This window comes from Danio rerio, chromosome 10 (genome assembly GCF_049306965.1).
Source record: "Danio rerio strain Tuebingen ecotype United States chromosome 10, GRCz12tu, whole genome shotgun sequence".
In the NCBI taxonomy this organism is placed as follows: Eukaryota; Metazoa; Chordata; class Actinopteri; order Cypriniformes; family Danionidae; genus Danio; species Danio rerio.
The window spans coordinates 43,288,873-43,302,857 of record NC_133185.1 but is presented as its reverse complement, the minus strand read 5'-3'; the positions used below and the strand labels follow the sequence as shown (position 1 = coordinate 43,302,857).

The 13,985-nt window shown below is 35.2% G+C and overlaps 1 protein-coding gene across 35 annotated transcripts in view; it reads left to right on the top strand.

Moving 5' to 3' along the window:
* The window catches only part of usp25 (ubiquitin specific peptidase 25), a 74,822-nt gene extending 61,625 nt beyond the window's left edge, over nt 1-13,197 (top strand). For 34 of the 35 annotated variants that reach the window (XM_073913737.1, XM_073913733.1, XM_073913724.1 and 31 more), the window contains 6 exons: nt 690-868; nt 3,109-3,187; nt 5,316-5,395; nt 5,674-5,797; nt 9,911-10,106; nt 11,773-13,197. In XM_073913737.1, the coding sequence (XP_073769838.1) occupies nt 690-868; nt 3,109-3,187; nt 5,316-5,395; nt 5,674-5,797; nt 9,911-10,106; nt 11,773-11,951 (837 nt within the window). In that variant the 3' untranslated portion in view covers nt 11,952-13,197. 35 annotated transcript variants of the gene reach the window in all.
* Nucleotides 13,198-13,985: the final 788 nt, after the last annotated feature.

Genomic DNA, 13,985 nt, shown 5'->3' with positions numbered 1-13,985 from the left:
TTCACTATTTGATATATTTTAGTAAGTACAGGTCAGAATAAGATTGTTTAATTTTTACATAAATTGATTTGCTGTGCTAAATAACATGAAACAAAACACTTTACTAGCATGTATTATGCTTTCCATTTATATACAAGATGTGTATGCTTTTTTGTGTAATATTTGTAATAAAAAAAGAATACCGTAGCAATTTCCCTCCTTTGAAAAACCTCCTGTCACTGCATTATGCTTCACACCACACTGTGGCATTTGCGTCGGGTACTGAGTTTTTCCAAAACTAAGATTTTTTCAGTACTTATTTTCGCATCCAGTCCTATTGTCACTATCTGCTAAATGTAACTGTGACCATGTGTTTAACTTAAAAGGTTTTAATTTTATTAAGTTGCATTTTTTAAATCTCTTTGTGCCTTTAAAGGCAACTCAATTGACTCTTGCAGACAAGAATAGTTTTATTGGCAGATTTCTGTCATTATGGATTTTCAGTTGCATAGCTTCCCTCTGCACGTAGGCAGAAAATCTTTATATCATATAGATTGTAATCAGATATACTAAATATTGGAACCAAGTTTTTTCCCTGCTCATTTATGTTTTGTTTGAGGTCTTGCCCAGTTAAAATATTCCAAATAATTGTCCATCTCTGCATTTGGCTAACTTTTTTTCTTCATTTTTGTCTGTTTTCTGTCTGGCAGGCGATGAAGGTTGAGTACACACGTTTGCTGAGGCTTGCTCAGGAGGACACGCCGCCCGAGAGAGACTACCGGCTACAGCATGTCATTGTGTTCTTTATTCACAATGAGGCGCCCAAGAAGATTGTGGAGAGAACATTGCTCATGCAGTTTGCTGACAGAAACCTTGGCTTCGATGAGAGGTACACGTCTCGTCAGTCAGAAACTATTAAGACAATCACGGAATAGAGGATGCCAAAAATGTAGATTTAATTATTCGTTTTCATCAGGTTGCTTTTTGATTGTGCTTAAAATGGTAGGAATCCTATTAACACAATACAGAAATTCCTTATTTTTGTTTTTGAATGTGCAAGATATGCTGTCATTCAATTAGATCAGTGGTTCTCAAACTTTTTTTCATCAAGTACCACCTCAGAAAAGAAATTGTCTCTCCAAGTACCACCAAAATGAGCATTATTGAAATACAGTAGCGCATTAGGCCCAGTAAAGCAGCTACAACTCTGCACAGTTAAAAAATGTGGCAGATTACATCAGAAAAATAGGCTATATGACATATTATATACATCATTTTTGATAAATTTTTAAATGTGTGTAGCATGTACATGACATATTTCATTCCTCCGCGTACCACTAGAAGGAAGCCTGCGTACCACTCATGGTACACGTACCACAGTTTGAGAACCACTGAATTAGATCATATCATTTTTTTGTGGTAATGTAATTTGTGGCTTCCTTGCTTCTTGAAGAAATTTATTTGATATTTTTCATTGTTTTGGTGTCGATTTTATTTTATTTTTTGCAGTTTGTTGTTTAATTATTGCATTTATTTACTATGTAGATGTACACAATTATGTGTATATATGTGCAAATTCTGACTATTTAATATATTTAGGCATCGAATGTTTTTCTAAGTCAAGTTAAACTAAGTGAAAATGACAAATAAATATTTTTAATGATAAAAAAGCAAAAATATTCACCAGTTTTTTTACTCTAATAACCCTGCTGGAAGAATTAATTGTATAATTAGCATAATAATAATTTCTATGCCAGCGAAATTACTTGAAAATATTAAAATCTGAATTAGTCTTCTCTATTTAAAAACTGTTTGGGAAAAAAATAGCGCTGTCAAACGATCAATTGCATCCAAAATAAAATTTTTACATATTTACAAAAGATATTTGTGTGTACTGTGTATATAAATATATGGATGACTGTATTCTATAAATATATATTTATATAAATATTATTATATAAAGTACAAGTATATAAACATATTTATGTAAATATATCTATTTATTAAGTATTTTATGTACAGTATTGGTATATTTATACATAAGTATACACAGTATACCTTCTTTTAAATATTTTCCAATTGAGGTTTGACAGAGAAAAAATGTTTCATTAATTCCATCATTCTTTTGTTTATATTCATTCATTCATTCATTTATTAATTCATTCATTCTTTCTTTTAATAATTTTTGTTCATTTTCATTCAGTCATTTTTTAATTTTAATTCATTATTTTTATTCATTCATTTATTCATTTTCCTTTGGCTCAGTCCCTTTATTAATCTTGGGTCGCCACAGTGCAGTGAACCGCTAACTTATCCACCATATGTTTTACACAACGGATGCCCTTCCATCTGCAACCCAGTACTGGAAAACACCCATCCACACTCATTCACACACATACACTACGGCCAATTTAGCCTACTCAATTCACTTATACCACGTCTATGGACTGTGGGGGAAACCAGAGCACCCAGAGGAAACCCACGCCAACACGGGGAGATTCCTTCATTCCTTCTTTCTTTTAATAATTTTTGTTCACATTCATTCATTCATTCATACATTAATTCCTTCTTTCCTTCATTCACTCATGTTTTTAGCTAAAAGCTCCATATTCTACTTGTGCACGCTTTTTTTCTACCAACCCTGTTTCTTGAAACTCCCTGTAGTGTTCTCTGGAACATCGATTGTGTCAGAGCAGTTGCTCGAGCAACACACATTGACAAATATAAAAGATGAGCTTCAGCCCCACACAGAGCCATAGTTTGCTAAGAAGTGTCAACAGACAACTGATTGATTTGTAGAAGCAGGAAACCCTTTTTTTCCAAAGGCCAAGTCCATCTCAGGCCTTGCAGACAGTGAAGATCAGCTGCTGCTTCTCATCATCGTGTCACCGAACATCTTCCCGTCTGCCTTTTGTCTGGCCTCCACGCTCCACTAACATATGATCCATATTCATAAGCAAATGGATTTCTTTTCCCTTTCCTCTATTTTGAGCGAGGTAATTAGATTGATGCGGCACGGCCCCAGATGCGCCGCTCTCTTTCCATTTTGTTTTGGGTAATAAAGTGAGATTCATGGCCAGAGGACGAGTCTGGTGTGAGCTCTGATTTTGTGGCCTGTTCTTCCCTCAGGTGTAAAAGCATCATGAAAGTGGCACGTGCCAAACTGGAGCTCATCAAGCCTGATGAGGTGAACATGGAGGAGTACGAGGTGAGCCGCAGGTTTCTCAGAAATTAATGTTGAATTTTGTCTATATGAATTAAACTGAACTGACGAAATGTGTTTGGGTGATGTGCATAAGCTTTATTAAAAAAAAAATTGTTGGGGAAATAATTTTTTTTTTGTTTTTTTATGTAAATGTTGAATTATATTATATTATATTATATTATATTATATTATATTATATTATATTATATTATATTATATTTTCTCTTTAAACAATTATAAATAAACAAATAATATCGGCACTGGTGGGAGGCGTGCGTTGACACAGACTAAGTGCCTTAGTATTCGACCAGTGACGATATACAGCCACGTCACACTGCTACGAGTGTGATATTGCTTTTATACAACAGTCGACGGCATAATCGTGTATACAAAAAAGAAAATCAAACAGAGTCTCAGTAATCCTTTTGTAAGAGCAACTACTTTCTTCCACTATTCATTCACATCTACGTCAATGATTCTGTAGCGTAATATCTAAAGTGACAAAACAGGTGATTCTGCCTACATTTTAAGATTATAAGGCTGAATGGCATGAAATGCCATCAGTCTACAGAGATTTCCCAGTATTTCTTTGTTGCAATCGGTAGATCACAATAATTAACCCTGAAAATGACAAAGCAAAGGAAACCCTACCAGATTACTATGGTATAAATACAGCACTACAACATACAACAGGGAGAGATTGACTTAGAAAGTCACTTACCTGTTTTATAATGGTTTGATCAGTTGTAGTTTGAAATTTACACAGATTTTTTCTCCCCTGAGGACTTATTATGCGGTCTTTGTCACGATCTTGTGGCCAAACATCAACCGCCGTTGCTCTGCTCAGTATGACAGGCTAATGGCCTCTAACTCGCTGAATTGCCGAAATTATAAATATTGTAAATAGGCACTGTCTTTATAAATAAACTCCATAGATGCAATCTAAACAACTACATTCTCTCAAAAGTACATTGTTGCCCAACAGCTGCAATATTTGTCAAACTGTAGCGATTTGTTTAGTCCAACTCCAGTAGAGTTATAAGTAGTAGACAAGGGTGAAGAGGCTGTATGATTTAATATCTCATGGATATATATGTATTAATCTAGAATAAAAGCAGTTTTAATTTTTTTTAAAACCATTTTAGGGTCAAAATTATTAGCCTCTAAGCTCTTTTTTTTACAATAGTCCACAGAACAAACCATCATTATACAGTAACTTGCCTAATTACCCCTGACCTGCCTAGTTAACCTAGTTTAAGTTTATTAAGCTGTATAGATGTATGGCGAATGTATGTATGTATGTATGTACTGTATTTAACATTTGTACTGTAACATTTGCTTTTTAAATATATATATATATATATATATATATATATATATATATATATATATATATATATATATATATATATATATATATATATATATATTGTTTAAAGAGATAATATAATATAATATATTAGCCGTAAAACATAATTATTTTGCCCTAGGTCTTTATATACTATAATTAAAAAGTATATACTGTTTTAATTTTAATAAAATTTTAGTCACTTTGATGTTACTTTTTTAATACTTATTTTATTATAATTTTTTTTACTTAAGTTCATTTTACATTTTGTAGTTACATTTACATAAATTAACTAAACCATGTAAAAAGAACGCAAGTAAAACTTTTCTAGGTAAAAACAAGTAAAACAAAATAATAGGCATTTAAATAAAAAAATAACATAAAAGTGACCATTTTATCATTGCATTTAAACATATTAATTATACATTTAATTTTGTTTTTTTAGTTCAGCTAAAAGAAAGAAATAAGACAAAAAATGTCAGGTGACATTTTAATTATTTTAGGAAATAAGAAATATTTCCTGTTTACCTAGCTATTACAATTATACATCTTTTTGTATTGCATTATAACTATATAGTTAATTTATGTTTATGTATTTTATGATTAGTTATTAACCTGATTTAGGTTTAAAATATTTAATTCATAAATTTACATTAAATAATTTACATTCAAAACTCCAGAACAATCAAATGTCAGAATTATACAAAATAATACAGACATTTTTAAAAAGTGATCTTGTTTCCGTTTGGTTTACCTGCATTTTTTCTGCTTTTATAAACTCAGATGTGGCATCAGGACTACAGGATTTTCCGTGAGACGTCAGTGTTCCTGTTGATCGGCCTGGAATTATTTATGAAGAAAAGGTGAAGATCCATTTCTTGCATTTCAAGTTCACAGTTATGTATGCAAACAATCCAAACAGAGAGAAGTTGGTCTAGAATAGATTCTGGAACACTTTTCTAAAACATCACCACTAGATGGCAGCATATGCTAGTTTACCAACAGCTTACCAAAAATCCAAGAAACATTAAGCACAATAAATTCCTTAGCATTTAATATAATTGCAAATGTATCATTCAGCTGTTCATATTTATATAACAAGTCAGTATTAAGATGCTATTCTCCCTCTTTTTTTATGCAGTTTTGTGGAAGCGTTGATGTATCTGATCTACGCCTATCAGTACAACAAAGAGCTTCTGGCGAAAGGGCCATACAGAGGCCATGATGAGGAGCTGATCGCACATTACCGCAGAGAGTGCCTGCTGGTGACGGATTTCATTTTATTTATTTAATTATTTTTTATTAAGAGTGCAAATCATACAACATACTGTAAAACACAGAACACATAAACGGCAATGCGACTGAAATGGAAATAACAGGAATGTGTTTAAACAGCAGTCATGATCAGAATAATATTGCTAATAATAAAGATAAATTCAGGGTGGACATTTCAGCAAGACAATGATCCAAAACACAGCCAAGGAAACTCTCAGATGCTTTCAGGGAAAGTAAATCAAGTTGTGGAATGGCCCAGCCAATTACCTGACTCGAATCCAATAGAAAATACAAAATAAAGATCAGATCTGATTGACGAGACCCACAGAACCATCAAGAATTTTACACCGTGTTAAAAACTGTGGAAAAACTCACACCTGAGCAATGCATGTGACTTTATTCTCCATATGAGTGGCATCTTTAAGTTGCCATCACCAAAAAAGATATATATAAAGATTTAAATACATTTCAGTAGTTCAGTACTTTCTCATTGTGTCATTATTTACCACGTAAGTTTAGTAGTAAAATTTGTATGAACCCTGAATAGTAATGGTTGTAGTTAATATAGTTATAGTTAATGATTGTGGTGAACAACAATCTCTATTTTATGTTCATATCTATTTGTGTATTAATTATTAACAGCAACCTGTATAATATGTTCATCTATTAGTCTGATTATAGTTAACACAACATCCATCCATATATACAGTAAATATATATATGTTCGCATTGCATCAACCTGTAAATATTGCCCATAGTTTTTCTATAATATTAGCTTATACCTATATCACACACTTGCTGCTATTTAAGTCCTAGTTTGACAATAAACTGGATTCTTTATCTTCTACTTGTACATGTATAAGGACAATAGAGTTCAATGTAATCTAAATCAAGTTTACCACTTATAGTCATAAAACAATACCAATCAATAATAATACTAGAGTTGGTGATTATTCTGTGATGACTGCAAAAGTGAAATCAATAATAACGAAGGTAATAAAAATAATGTAATATCTGTGTAATCATGCAAAAGAAAAAAAGAACTCATTTATCCCATCTTCTATTTGAGTCAGGGTGTCTGCGGGGTCTTAAAAATTATTAAAAGTTGATAAATCAATTATGAGAAAATTAAGGTCCTTCAATACTATTAAAAAGTCTTAATTGCGTTTTTACAAGGTCTTAAATTTTGTTTAAGCGTTTTCCAAAGTTTTTGTGTTTTCAAAAAGCATAAATATATTTATATTCCTTTTAATATTAACAACGGCATGCTTGATCCACGTGATGTGACGCTCTCCATATGTAGGGAAAATGTAAGTTTGCGTACTCCTGGTTTGAAAGATGAGTTTAAACAGTGGCTGATGTCTGTCGCTGAAAACAACCTCTAATTTATTCTTTAAGCTTTGTTTCTTCCGAGCTCAACCATGCAACAGATTTATTTAACTACAGCTGTTTATTAACAACTGTTTATTAGGTTAAGGGTTTAATACTGGTCTTAAAATATTCTGAGAAGATCTTTAAAAATTTTCAAAAAGGTGTTGAAATTACCTATAGGATTCCTGCAAATACTCTGGTCAGTGATCGTATTTTATTTTATTTTTTTACTTAAAGTATTATTGCTGTTTTTCCACAACTTTATATATTTATTATTTTAATTCAAATGAACTAATGCAATAAAGAAAGTAAATGAAAAAAATTTAAAAGCAGTAAACTTAAAGGTCTCGTGAAGTGCTTTGAAATGTGCATTTTTATTCGATGTTTTACGTAATCTCAACCGAAACACGAAAATCCGGTGGGATGTAGTGTAGCCCCTCCCTTTAAAAAATAAAACAGCCAATAGCATTTTGTTTTATCACCGCTCTGCCAGTGAGAGGGGTTGAACAAATGAAAAGCAATTGAGAAGCATCTGAAGGGGGCGGGGCATGTCAGAAACTAGAGAGCATTTGATTGGTCGAGATTTGATGAGAAACTGTGGTATGTGGTGACGTGACTCAAACTGTTGATCCATTTAGGCGAAAGTGACTTCAAGCTTTACATGTTTATATCAGTTTATATCTTTCTATCATGAATTTTGTCACCGTTTTGGTGCGCACTAGCTTATAAATCTCCTAAAAACGAATGACACTGATATTAAAGGTGCAGTACGTGATCTGTCAAAATGCTAATCGGTTAGCATTAGCCTTGGATGGCAGGGGAGGGACTGTGATTTAAAGCCACGCCTCTTGAAAACGCGAACTCGCCCACCACGACATGACAGCAGACAACCCAATAGTTCATGTCATTCGCCAGTAGGAAGTGTATGTAGTGGTTGGCCCTGTGGCGTGCAGGAATTTCACTTGTCACTAAGCCACACTTACATGCTTTTTTAGAGCGAATATTCAGAGTAGCGGTAAACAATAAAGGGACGCGTCACAGGTGATCTTTGTTCAGAAATAACCCACTTCAGAAACAAACTTCAGCTCAGTAAAGCAGGCTAGGCAGAATAGAGCTTTTTATTGATGTTTTGTTGTTAAACTAAATAGAAATCTACATTATCTATGGTTTTAAAGGACCTTATGAAACAAAAAATAGTCTTAGCAATCTTTCACCAGGAGATTTCAGTGGCTGAACAACACGTCTGTGCATATAACCCATTTGTAACAACAACATCTGCATCAGCTCTGCGTGAAGCTAAAATAGTTTTAAAACATTACATTACCTCTCTAACAGAAATACTGCAGCCATGATGTCGTCCTTCCTACAGCATGCAAAAGTAACTCCAATATTGATTCAGGAGTTTAAAAAGTTTCAATTCAGCTTATGATTTTGCTGCAACTGTGACTGTCTCGTGTGCACATGTCGTGAACGTGCGGCGCTCATCTAGGTGTGCACTCACGATGCTCATGGAGGCGTGCACAGGCTAATAGCGGAAATGCGTAAACAGAGATTCACAAAAGCCCAAATCTGCATTTGTTGACAGACAGTTTAAGCTACTTATCGGAACTCTGGGAGATGTCGGCCCGACAATATTTCATTGGATGAACATTTTTTAGTCTTACGCCTTACCCAGAATATAAAAATACATATAAACACATTTAGATCATTTACTGTAATCATGTGAAGAAACTTTCAACCAGAACAACAAAAAATGTTTCTGAAGACAATCACCTTTAACATCTAAAAAACAATATTTTAATTTCATAGGACCTTTAAACAATGCTTTCCACTAATTTTACCTAATTTTTTTATTTGAAAACTTTATTATATTGTTCACTTCTAATTTTCAGCATTTTATAAAGTGTTGCGTAGGTAGCATATTGAATATTTCTCCTTTTATTAAATTAAAAAAGTGCTAGTAAGTGATTTAACCACCACAGTTTTACCCGCATGCTTCAAAACTGCTTTTCAAATCAGCCTAAAACACGACTTTTCTGTAAACACGATCCTTCCAAAAGCCTGTGACTGTAACAAATTTAGTTAGCTTTGTTTTGTTTTGTTTCAGAGTTCATTAAGGACAATCGTTTGCATATGTGCGGTTTAACAAATACGATTATGAATAAACATTTTATCTTCCAAGTCTGAAATGCGATATCTTGTCGAACTTTCATAGCTGATTGGCATCAGATGAAACTCGCAGCTTGGATCTGTTGCTGTTGTAAATCAGCCATACTAAACATTTGCTCTGACTTCGCATTGTACCCGCTGACCCCGTGCGGCCATTGTGCGGATAATATAATCATCAGTCCTGGAATAGGAAGCTAACTGCAGTCGGTGTGTAAACACATTAGCAGGAAGCGCGTCGCTGTCCTTGATTCACCTTTTTCGAGTACCGCAGAGGCCTTGACTTCATCTCAAGCTGTGCTGTTTACCCTCTGCTCGCTTTAATTGAAAAAACTGCTAACATTGACTTAGCTAATGTACTGCGATGGGGTTTTTTTTATGCGCTTTCAGCCTAGTTCCTAATTTCAGGAGAGCCTGGAAAAGGGTTGGAGAGTTAACCATGTCGCTTCTGAAGTTTAAGAGCGATTAATTGCGATGACAAAGAACATCAGCTTTTTGCGTCAGAGATGTTTTTGCAGTGGAGACTGTTTATTGATTTTTCTGTGTTGTTTTCGTGTGTGCTGTAGAAGTTAAATGAATACGCTGCCGCTTTGTTCGAGACTGGCGAGGAGGCTAAAGTGAACACGGGTCTGAGCATCATGAACGATCTGGTGGTGCCCTGTCTTCCTCTGTTACTGGTGGATGAGATGGAGGAGAAGGACATGGTGGCTGTTGAAGACATGAGGAACCGATGGTGCTCATACCTGGGCCAGGAAATGGAGCGTAAGTTGGAGATCTTGTAAACTATACTTAGAGTATACAGAGGGGAAAATAAGAAGTAAACACGTCACTATCTTTCTCAAAAACATATTTCTAAAGGGGTTGTTGACTTGAAATTTTCCCCAGATTTGGGCAGCAACCAAAGAAATCCATATATGCAAAGAAAACAAAGCTGATTAGTTTATAAATGAAGTTATGTGTAATTAAATGAAATGACACAGGAAAAAAGTTTTGAACACATGAAGAAAGGGAGGTGTAGAAGGGCAGTGAAAGCCCAGACAGCAGCTGAAATCTCTCAGTAGTTCTTCAGTAACCCTCTGCCCTTCCACAGTGTAAATAAATATCAGCTGCTTCAGTCCAACATCTACATTAGCAGGAGGATGAAGATGAAACCAGGCTGGACATTTCAGCAAGACAATGATCCATAACACAGCCAAGGAAACTCTCAAACGCTTTCAGAGAAAGAAAATCAAGCTATAGAATGGCCCAGCCAATCGCCTGACTTCAATCCAATAGAAAATACACAATAAAGTTCATACTTGATAGATGACACCCACAGAACTAACAAGTCATTCATGAGAGATGTCTTTCAGTTGCCATCACCAAAAAAAAAGCCTATTATATAAAGTAGTGGTTCTCAAACTGTGGTACGTGTACCACTAGTGGTACGCAGACTTCCTTGTAGTGGTACGTGGAGAAATGAAATATGTCATGTACATGCTACACACATTTCAAAATGTATCAAAAATATGCATATAATATGTAATATATGACATATAGCCTATATTTCTGAGGTAATCTGCCACGTTTTTTAACTGTGCAGAGTTGTAGCTGCTTAACTGGGCCAACTACGCTACTGTATTTAATGCTTCTCATTTTAATGGTGGTATTTGAAGAGACAATTTTTTTCTGAGGTGGTACTTGATGAAAAAAGTTTGAGAACCACTGATATAAAGTATTAAATACATTTTAGTAGTTCAGTACTTTCTGACTGTCTCACTCCATTCTTATTACACATAACTCATTTTTCTGCATTATAAAAAAAAATGTCTTCTTCTTCTGCTTTCATTGTAACTATTTTTGTTGGCATTCCAGTAAAAAATAATCACTGAAAGCCTGAACTTGATGTTTTAAAGGGCACCTATGATGAAAATCAACTTTTGTAAGCTGTCTGGACAACACTGTGTGTAGGAATATTGTATCCACAGTCGTATTGGAGAATTCCATAAACTTTATTTTTAGCTTCAACTCTTTCACTGTGCTGTTTATCTAATGTAACGCATGATGAGAAGCAAACTCACAAGTGGGAGCGGTGGGCAGGGAGAAGCAGCTCATTTGCATTTAAAGTCACAGGCTACAAAAACAGCTACACTGTTCTCAGGCAGATTCTGGAGGCTATAATAAAGAAATCTGTTTAGTATTTTGAGCTGAAACTTTACAGACACATCCTGGAGACTTATCTTATATCTTGTAACAGGAATAAAATAGGTGCCCTTTAAATAAGGTATGCACTCTCTGACTGTAGGTGCTGCAGCACTTTCACAGTTATCTTCCTCCATTTTTGTTTTAAAAATGCTAAATTAATGTTTCACAAATTTTGTCACTCAGTGCTAATGGGTTGAATTGAAGCATGATATAAGCTGCAAACTCGTGTCCTTTTCTCCTCCAGCGAATCTACAGGAGAAGCTGACCGACTTCCTCCCCAAACTGCTGGACTGCTCGACCGAGATCAAAAGCTTTCACGAGCCGCCCAAACTGCCCTCTTACTCCACGCTGGAGCTGTTCGAGCGCTTCGGCAGGGTCATGACGTCCCTCACTATGGGTCGAACCCCTGCAGATGGCAGATGAGCGGCGCAGACTTCATCTCCTCTCCACTAACACACACACGCCTTCCTTAAAGCAGGACTTTCCCAAACCTGCTCACCTTTCCTTTCACTTTTGCTGCTAGAGATTTTATCCTTATTGGTATTATTAATATTATTTCTCGAGGATTCTGTTATGTTTTACAGCTAATGCTACAGTAAGGATAGCGTGAAGCTGAGCAGAAGCTAAGAAAGATTGCATTAGATGGATAGTTCACCTAAAAATAAATGTTATAAAGGATTTGAAGGTAAATGAATAACAAGTGATGATTTTTCGTGTGAACTATCCCGGGTTTCATGGTGGTGCTTTAGACATTGGCGCATGCAGCTTTAGCTTTGTGAAACGAGGTTGAGGATTCATTTCAATATTTGGTTTTAAGTTTTATCCCCTCCCCTTCGTTCCTTTTCACACCGGAAGCAGATCGACTGGCCGCACCGCCCTCGTTTTGTTACAGTGTTACCACATTTTTTTTTCGTTTGGTTTTGTTTTTTTTAAGGACGGTGAGACAAAAAGCTGGAGGTTCTCGGATGGGTCTGCCGACCAGACGACCGGGACTTCAACACAAGTTTTAAGTGCTGTGGATGGCAGCCATGGGACATACTGTGGCTTGTTAATACATTGAGAGAATAAAATTTTATTTATGGCTCTTTTAGGCCAGATACATATTTTTTTAAACGTTCCTAATCTTTATTGAACTTCGCATTGAATGAAACTGTGCTGTGCTACTTTGGGTATCTCAAAGAGAACAGAGTATGTTTTTTCCCCATTTTGACTTCACTTAAATCCTTTTTTAGGCGCCTCTTGAGTTTGGTTTAGCATAAGAAGTTTCATTGATACTGAAAAAGCCAGGTATTGAATAAAAAGGCACAAACACTACTGCTTTCCCAAAGAAAACCGATAAGAACACTACCACACAGTCTTTTACAGGTCATTGCAGTGCATTCATAGTGTGTGGAGTGAACATGCTTTGTTTAAAGAGAGATTTGATGCCAAGCATCAATTAGATGTGAAAGTTTAGTGTTCAAAATGGTGGGAAATTCTTTGACGGATGCACTCAGCATTACCATTGTATATAGTTACACCCTTATGTTTATGTCAAGAGTGTGAATTTTTTTCCCCCTACTTCCCTTTTTTTTTTTTTTGTTGATCAGAGCAGCTTGTTCAGCGCATTTGACTTTAAAGGCTATTAAACGAAGCTGACACAAATAAACAAACCAAAACCCAGTGTAAATGCATGGTTCTCTTTGATTTCATACACAGATTCTCACAGATTGGGTGAGGAGCCAGTGATTAGCCATCTGCCACAGCTATTCTGTTATTGCGCTTGTACAGTTGAAACCAGAAGTTTACATACACTGTATAAAAAGGCACATAACCATTAAAAAAAGTCTCATGTTAATGTGATTAAACTTTTTCTCTTTTAGGTAAGTCAGGATTATCAAATGTGTTTCTGTTATGCTTCATAGCAGAATAATGAGCGAGACATTTTTTGAGAAATTGTTATCACTTTTCTTGAAAGTCAAGTTTACATACAATAAGATTATTATGCCTCTGAAAAAGCTCAGATGATAGTGTCGAGGTTTTGGAAGTTTCTGATTGGCTAATTGACAAAATCTGAGTTAACTGCAGGCACAACTGTAGAATAGTATTAAAGGAAAACCTCAAACACACTGCTTCCTTGTGTGACAACATGGGAGAATCAACAAGCCAGAATCGACAAAAAAGCCAGATTACAATTTGCTAAATTACACTGGGAAAACGAAGAATTTTTGGAGACATGTCCTGTGGTCTGATGGAACTAAGATTGAACTGTTTGGCCATAATGACCTGTTACACATTTGGAGGTCAAAGGGGAAAGCTTACAAAGCTCACAACACCATCCCAACTGTGAAATATGGGGGCGGCAGCATCATGTTGTGGGGCTGTTTTGCTTCAGGAGGGACTGGTCCACTTCTAATTATAGATGGCATCATGAAGAAAGAACATAATGTAGAAATACTGAAGCAACATCTCAAGACA